This window comes from Verticillium alfalfae, genomic scaffold (genome assembly GCF_000150825.1).
Source record: "Verticillium alfalfae VaMs.102 supercont1.1 genomic scaffold, whole genome shotgun sequence".
Classification (NCBI taxonomy): Eukaryota; Fungi; Ascomycota; class Sordariomycetes; order Glomerellales; family Plectosphaerellaceae; genus Verticillium; species Verticillium alfalfae.
The window spans coordinates 1,618,989-1,626,733 of record NW_003315038.1 but is presented as its reverse complement, the minus strand read 5'-3'; the positions used below and the strand labels follow the sequence as shown (position 1 = coordinate 1,626,733).

Sequence of the window (7,745 nt, the reverse complement as noted above, 5' to 3'; positions counted from 1 at the left end):
AGAGCGCCTCGGTTCTTGCGGGCGCCCTCGCGGGGCTCGTTGGCGATGACGACGTCGGTTGACTCGCCGGGCATGTCGAGGCGGCGCGTGGCGGCGATGCGGCGCTTCTTCTTGGCGTGCTGCGCGTCGTGCGCGTCGAGTGTGCCGGCGAGGAGGGCGGCCATCTCACGGTCACGGTCGCGCTGGCGCGTGGCCTCAGCACCGGAGAGACGGGTGCGGATGCTGAGGACGCCCGACTGCATGCCGACGAGGAGGTGGCGGTCGTTGCCGGCGTTGGAGCCCGGATCGGCGCCGGCGGCGGACGCCGTTGAGGTGGACGAGTCGGAGGCGCCGAGGACGCGAAGGGTCAGAATGGGAGAGGAGTATTTCGTCGTCGACACGACGTTCCAGCCGGTCGTCTCGAAAATCTTGACGTGGCCGTCGAGGCCGCCCGAGGCGAGACGGGTGCCGCCGCTGGCGAGGCACAGAGACGTGACAGTCTTCTGGTGGTTCGTGAGCTGCTGCAGGGGACGGGCGGCGACGAGATCGAGAACGGAAATGGCGGGTCCAGCGGCAGCGAGCAGCGTGGTGCCGGAGGGCAGGGCGAGGACGTCTTCGACGGGGGCGGCGTGTTTGAAGGTCATGACAGCCTGGTTGGAGCCGATCCTCGGATCCCAGAGACGAACAGTCGAGTCGTAGCTGCCCGAGACGAGCAGGTTGGCCATGGAGCCGGGCATGAAATCGGCGCTGCGGACGTAGTCCTGGTGGCCGATGAAGGTGTGGGTGGGCTGGTTGCTGGGCAGGTCCCAGAGGCGGACTGTCTTGTCTCGGAAGCATTAGAAGGTTGTGAGCTGCGTCTTGGAAACCTCTTGCCCAGCCGGCCTCTTGTGTTCATCCCTTCTTCAGGTGGCCCCCGAGTGGCGTCAAAGCCTTGGATCCGGCCAGTGTCCTCGCCGGCCCCGAGGCCCTTGCCATCGCGGCGGATATCCCCCCTCCGGGCGACATCGGCAAAGCGGGTGACGGTCTTTTCGAGTTTCCGCGTGCGTCCCGAGTAGATCTGAACCCGCGTCCCGGTGGTGCCGGCAAAGTGACCGTCGTTGGAAGCCCCCCTGATGTGGGTGATGGGATATTTCGTGGGCGAGGGGATCTGGAGTTGGTTCTTGAAAGACTGCCAGTAGCGCTGCTCAGCCGTGACAGGCGAAGGGCCCGCCGGCAGCTTGACCTGGGTGAGAGGTCCCCCGGGTGCTGCCATTGTGGGAGGTGCCGGGCGCTTGAAGAACGGGGTTTCCCTTCGCCGCTATGGGTGCCTCTCTGGCTTCTCGGTCTTGGAGGGGGGGGGGGGTGGAAAGATCGCGAAACAGCCTTTTGCTGGTGTTTGCTTGCTGCCTCTGCTCCTGCTCGAGGAATTTCACACAAATTTCCAATGGCGCCATGTCGAAAGGGGACTAGTCGACGCACGATAAGAGATAAGAACAGAGCGACCCGGTTTTGTCGGTCGCGGGGCAGTGCCGCATAGCTGCATGGCCGTGTCGTATAGATGCATGATCTTTGACCCCGTTTAAGCGGTGCTGTCGAACCTGCATAGGTAGGTACACGGTACCTACCTACCTACCTGTACCTCTGACGAACCCTGGCACATGCGACAACGGCCAACATGGTAGAAGGCCGAGACGCAATCGGCAAGCTTCGTTGTCTGCTCCGATCCTTCTGCGCCGCCAACGTCTGGCACTTCGGCGCTTGAACTCGGAGTTTCGGACTGCCGAGACGGCTCTGCTGATGGATGACGAACCCAGACCTGACTCGCAAGGAAGGACACTCGAGCTCGTTGAAAGTGGCAGGGCCTCTAGTTCACAGCACTTTTCGTGTCTATCACCACTTCACCACCTCGAGCCGGCAGCTCAACCCCAGCGGCCCAGAAATCCTTGGCGCACGGCACATGGCCCGGAGTTGGGTGGGTTGACATGCCCGACGCACACGAGACACCCCCCGATGGGACAGGCTTCACGGCATCGCGGCTGACGGCACACCCACCAGCGCTAATGCGTGGAGGCCTTTCTTGATGACGATGAACCATCTCTGATTGGACTCGGAGTCGGACCTGGTGCTACTGGACTGCCCCGCTCTCCATGACCTCTCCATGACCGGCCATAGCCTTTTTTATCCTTTTGTTCGGCCAGTATTTCTGCGTTTGATGAGATGGTTCAAAAGGCAGCTATGAAAGCACCGTGATTTCCTCTCCTCGTCTTGCTGTTTCCTCCCCTCCCCCATCATCGCCCCCGCGGCAACATTGCGCATCCATCATGCCCGTCTCGACGCCCTCTTGGACTGCGCGACTCTATGTCGAGAGCGGCGCCGCGTCGCTCGTACGGTCACCCCGTGATACCAAGATTCTCTGCCTGCAACGCTTCGTCCGCTACTTCGGATATGGTGCTACCTTTCTCATCCTCGTCCACTTCCTCTCGAGTCACGGCTTCTCCGAGGAACGAATCGGCATCTTCATGACCCTGACGCTCTTTGGCGATGTCATTATCAGCTTCATCCTGACCGCCGTCACCGATAAGCTCGGCCGCCGCCGGGTCCTGGCAGCCGGCGCTGTCCTCATGGCCATGAGCGGCTTCATGTTTGCCCTGAGCGGCAACTACTGGCTTCTCCTCGTGGCGAGCGTCATCGGCGTCATCAGCCCGAGCGGCAACGAGATTGGCCCCTTTCGCGCCGTCGAGGAGTCCATCCTGGCCCAGCTCACCGACAGAGAAGACAGGAGTGACATTTTCGCCTGGTCGACGCTGCTGGGCACTGCCGGCGCCGCCGCCGGCACCATGACGTGCGGCTGGCTGGTGCAGCTGCTTCAGGACCTCGAGCACTGGGACACCCAGGCTGCCTACCGCGTCATCTTTGTCATTTATGCCTGCATCGGCATCGTCAAGCTGTTCCTCGTCTTCTTCCTGAGCGCCGGCGTCGAGGCCGAACCCTCTCAGGCTGCCTACAGCGCTGTCCCCACCGAACTGCAGGAGGACGACGAAGAAGGGAACGCCTTCCTCGCCGACGACCGGTCCGATGACGGTCACGATGGGGTCGCATCCCCAGCCGCGGCGTCACGGAGACGCTCGACCTCCATGTCCATGTCGTCACAACGCACGCTGAGCGCATGGCAGCGCGTCCGCAACATGGTGCCGGCCATTTCGGCGCAATCGAGGTCACTGCTCTACAGGCTCCTCGTCGTCTTTTTTGTCGACTCGTTCGCCTCAGGCATGGCGTCGCCCTCATGGCTCACCTACTTCTTCACGACGGTGCACTCGCTCGAGCCGGGCTCGCTCGGCACGCTGTTCCTCGTGACCAACATTCTGGCGTCGCTCTCCAACCTGGCGGCGCTGCCCATCATCCGGCGCCTCGGGCCCCTCAAGACCATGGTCTTCACGCACCTGCCGTCGGCCGTCTTCCTCGCCGTCATCCCCTTTGTGCCCGCCGGCAGCACCGGGACCTGGATCGCCATGGGCCTGCTGTCGCTGCGCGCCTGCAGCCAGAGCATGGACACGGCGCCGCGGCAGGCTTTCCTCTCGGCCGTCGTGCTGCCGGGCGAGAGGACGGCCATCCTCGGTGTCGTGAACAGCGTCAAGACGCTGGCGCAGGCGGGCGGCGTCGGCACGTCGGGCTTCCTGGCGGCGCGAAAGCTGTGGATCGTCGTGCTGACGGGTGCAGGAACCATGAAGGTCATGTACGACCTCTGCATGTTGTGGATGTTCTGGCGACTGAAGGAGAGGGGTGACACGACGGAGAGCAAACACACGACGGACGAGGAAGAACAGTGAGGGTTCGCCTGCAGGGGGCGAGAGGTTCCATGTCTGAATCACAATTGCAGCAGCATGCTGGCGGGGAACGTCGAAAACAAGTGCTATCACTTTGCAGAAAAGTGGTTTCGTGGCGGTTAGCAAGATATTGATACAATGGTCATTTACTGCCCAATCTGGCATCAGTCATAACTGTGGCCCATCACCAACCTGCTTTTTGCACCGACAGCCCATGAATGATCTGGCGCGGCAGTGGGAAACGATCGCCGGAATGGTAGGACGCGATGATGGTAGTGTTTGCAGATCTTCCCATGCACAGGGAGCGGCGGTGTGGGAACGGGGGCTGTGATCAGCTGTCGGCGGACGTTGCCATGCCATCATGGACCGATGATGTTTTCTGGTCGACGCGTGTCTAAGCACGTCCTTTGGCCACTGCAATGCCATGTACATACAAGGCATGAATGGTGTGACAGGCTTGAGGCGGCAGGGAGAGGGGGGGAAAACAGGCTGGTTATCCAGGGTTTCATTTGACCAGCCATGTCCAGAACAGCATAACTCGCATGTTATAGGGGCATATGTCCTTTGCTTTCCTTGGTTCATGCTGTCGCTGTAGAGACGACCCATGTGTTGTGGGAGAAGGAACCCAGCAGAGACGGCCAATCCAACCGGCAGGCACGTCCCGCGTCGTGATGCAACGCCGGGGGCCGGGGCATTGCACCTGCGCAGTGGTGTTGCACGTAGACGGTACAATGACACAAGGCTTTCCCGCGTGACAGGCCCCACCCGCGTCCATTGGGCCTTGCGCCTTGGGCCTTGGGTGCTCCAGGTGCGGCAGTCGACCTTTGGGCATTGGACCTTTTGGGCGTAAAAGTGAGGGGCCCCCGCTAACCCCAGCAGTGTGACCAGGCCGTCCTGACCACTGACGCTGATTGTACCTTGCCTACCTACCACCTACCTTGCTTGCCTTTACCTGACCACAGACGTGCTCCCTTTCCTCCCCTCATAACCATCCAAGTCTCGACTTTTTTTCCCCTTCCGCCAAGAACGATACGAACCATTGAACCCATTCTTCCTGAGCAACAAGATTATCACATCCATCAGACATCCTTAGAGGCACCTCCTTTCAGTATGAACCCTCACCACAGGAACAAGGTCGACGTCTGTACGTAGTCTGCCCCTCCCCCTCCCGCCTCTCCCCTCCTCCTCTACGTCGAATTCAACGACATGACTCGCCATGGTGCATCAGCTTCCAGAGCTATCACCAACACCTCGCAAGCCCACGGCACGGAGACGCAAGCTGCCCCTGTTCAGATCAATGCCACCGTCACGGGAAACAAAAGCTGACATCTGCCCCTCCCCGCCATCAGTCCCTCACCCCCGAGGAGCAGCGCCTCTTCCGCCTCTACGGCAAGCTCCCCTCCCGGTCCGACCACTTCGCCAAGCACCTCAAGGACCGCAAGTACTTCGACTCGGGCGACTACGCCATGTCCAAGGCCGGCAAGGGCGACGGCGTCGACGCCGGCGCCGTCGGGCTCCCAGCAACCCCGTCCCCCGAGAACATCCCCCACCTGTCGAGCCCCGTCAACGGCTCCGGCGCCCCCTCGGGCGTCGGCGGTGCCAACGCCGGCGCCCAGAAGCACCACGGCAGCATCGCCGCCGGTGTCTCGGCCGGCAGCCCCGTCAAGGAGTCGAGCTTCCTCAACCGCGAGACGAGCGCTGAGGGCGCCGATGAGGGTGCCGCCGGCGGCCTGCCCGAGCCCCAGGGTACTCCTTCGCCAGCGTCCAAGACGGAGGGCATTCCCATTCGCAGATAGGCGAGGAAGAGCATACCATGGCGCGGGGCAACGGATGCGTGAACACACTGACACGGGTGGGGGGAGACCTAAGTCGCGGGCGGCAAACGGGTGTTCCGGCAGAATCACCCTCATGATTTTACGAAGGGGCTTGATTTGATGCGATTCTTTTTGCGGCGTTGGGACGGACTGGCACACTGCGAAACTACGAAAGACAGAGAGAGAAAGGGAGAGAGTGAGTGGCCGGGACAGAGACGGTGCGGGGAAGGTGTGCGTTTTTGGGGCTCAGATACGGACGAGCCAGTTTCCTCTGTCATATCTTGTTTCGTCCTTCCAGAGCTGAAACTGTTGTGTACGTTGTGTGTTGATGTGCAGACCTCTGCTTTGCCTCTTTTATATTTCCTTCTCAGTGATTCAACTTGGTCCAGGTTGTCGATTTCATCCCTGACACTTCTCTCGACCCCTCTATCCGTCTTCCCCAAGATTCAAGTCACAAATGCTAGTCTATTGCAACAGAGTGGCAGCAGTGTTTTCACGGCACAATCTAGGTACGAGATGGCAAGAGCCATCACGCTTCTCATCAGTATGGAGTCCGTAGTGGGGGGGCCTAGATAGCCTCGTATTTTGAATATGAAGCGAAAGAAAAAAAAAAGTGTAGAAATCATGATCTCATCCCTGTCTTGTTTCCTCGCCTTCTCCTTTTGTTTGTTTCGAGTACCAGACGCCGTCCTTTTTGTCTTCTTCTTTTGGTCGGGGACGCTCATCCTCCGCCAACCTCTAGACCCAATCCCATGCAAAAACCCTAGCTGTTTACGAGGTGAGGGCCTTCGTGGCCATGGCCAGGGCGCCCTCAAAGGTGGCGTTGCCGCCGATGAAGCCGGCGGCGTGGACAAAGACGCAGCCATCGATGCCGGCGATGCCGTCGAGCTCCTGATCGCGGAACCCCCGCCAGGCCTCCGGCAGGGGCTTCCTGCTCTGGAACGAGTCCTTGGTCACGGGGACGGTCTGCACGCGCCACTTGGCGCCAGGGACGGGCTTCTCCGGGTAGAGGACGTAGAGGACGGCGGGCTTGCCCTCCTCAAGCGAGTAGAGATGGTCCTTCCAGGGAGCACTGACGCCGTCAAAGACGAGGATGCGGCCCTCGGGGTCGTGCTGGGCGCGGGCGTCAAAGGCGGCCTTGACGACGGCGCGCGCGGGCAGCCAGGCCTTGGCGTAGTACTGCAGGTCGCGGTCAAACTCCTCGCCGATGCGTGCCGAGGCGGCCTCGAAGCGCTTGTCCTCGGCGGCCTGGGCCTGCTCGGGGTCCGCAATGACGGGGTCGTTCCAGTTGCCGTTGAAGCGGCCGACCATGGCGCCGAGGGTGAAGCCGCCCTCGCTGAAGCGCTTCTCGAGGCCCGCGGCCGAGACGGCGGCGGGGTCGTACACGGAGATGCCGTTGTCGTGGGCATCGAGGGCCTCGATGAAGGACTCGTAGAACTTGTTGTGCAGCAGGGCCACGTCGGGGCTGTCCTCGGCGGTGCCCATCTTCTGGGCGATGATGGCGCGTCCAAAGTGCAGGAAGACGAGGCCGGCGCTCGACAGCTTGGTCGAGCGGCCGGGGAAGGTCGTCGTGAAGCCGCGCTGGTGGTGATCGTAGCGGTTCTTCTCGGCGTCGTACTCACCACCGACATCGACGACGGTGTGGCACGTCTCGAGGAGCTTGGGGTCGCGCGTGCGGATCAGGCTGGCACCCTCGTAGGCGGGCAGCTGGCGGAGCATGTGCACGGCGAGGGCCTCATCCGCGTGGAAGTGGCCATTGTGGGTTCCAATGGTAAGAGTAGACATCTTGAGGCGTTTCGCTGCTTGTTCGGCCATTCGGAAGGAGCTGAAGCTACGCAACATGCAGTTTCTTGATGCTGAGATCCGCAAAGTGTCTTTGTATGAGCCTTTAGTGTTTTTCTCCTCGAGAAGAAAGAAAATGCACACCGCGAGATGATGAAGATCCAATGGTGGTAAGAGGAGGGTGTTGAGACTGGAGCAGGCCTCGAAACAGCAGGATCTGAGATGTGGTAAGGCAACCCCCGCTATTCGCTATCACCACTCCTCCATTGATGAGTGCTTGTGAGGGTCCCCGCCATGGAGGACTGACTCCCTTATCACCACACCCGCCCTGGCCACCCCCCAATGGATTAACCCATCTCGTGATTGG

The 7,745-nt window shown here is 61.2% G+C and overlaps 4 protein-coding genes across 4 annotated transcripts in view; 2 read left to right on the top strand and 2 right to left on the bottom strand.

Annotated features, from left to right (window-relative positions):
- Positions 1-1,231, bottom strand: part of VDBG_00496 (U3 small nucleolar RNA-associated protein) — a gene marked incomplete at both ends in the record, with an annotated part of 1,784 nt that extends 553 nt beyond the window's left edge. Inside the window, 2 exons of the mRNA XM_003008769.1 lie at positions 51-774; positions 846-1,231. Of these exons, the coding sequence (XP_003008815.1) occupies positions 51-774; positions 846-1,231 (1,110 nt within the window). The remainder of the gene's footprint in view (positions 1-50; positions 775-845) is intronic.
- Positions 1,232-2,279: 1,048 nt separating this feature from the next.
- Positions 2,280-3,785, top strand: VDBG_00495 (major facilitator superfamily MFS1; the record flags this gene model as incomplete). Its single annotated transcript, XM_003008768.1, has 1 exon — positions 2,280-3,785. One exon carries the CDS (start codon positions 2,280-2,282, stop codon positions 3,783-3,785), a length of 1,506 nt encoding a protein of 501 aa, XP_003008814.1.
- Positions 3,786-4,998: 1,213 nt separating this feature from the next.
- On the top strand, positions 4,999-5,578 carry VDBG_00494 (conserved hypothetical protein; the record flags this gene model as incomplete). Its single annotated transcript, XM_003008767.1, has 2 exons — positions 4,999-5,001; positions 5,132-5,578. 2 exons carry the CDS (start codon positions 4,999-5,001, stop codon positions 5,576-5,578), a joined length of 450 nt encoding a protein of 149 aa, XP_003008813.1.
- A 789-nt stretch (positions 5,579-6,367) lies between these two features.
- On the bottom strand, positions 6,368-7,545 carry VDBG_00493 (MYG1; the record flags this gene model as incomplete). The annotated part of the gene is made up of 1 exon (XM_003008766.1): positions 6,368-7,545. The coding sequence occupies one exon, from the start codon at positions 7,379-7,381 to the stop codon at positions 6,368-6,370; it is 1,014 nt and encodes a 337-aa protein (XP_003008812.1).
- Between the last annotated feature and the right edge of the window lie 200 nt (positions 7,546-7,745).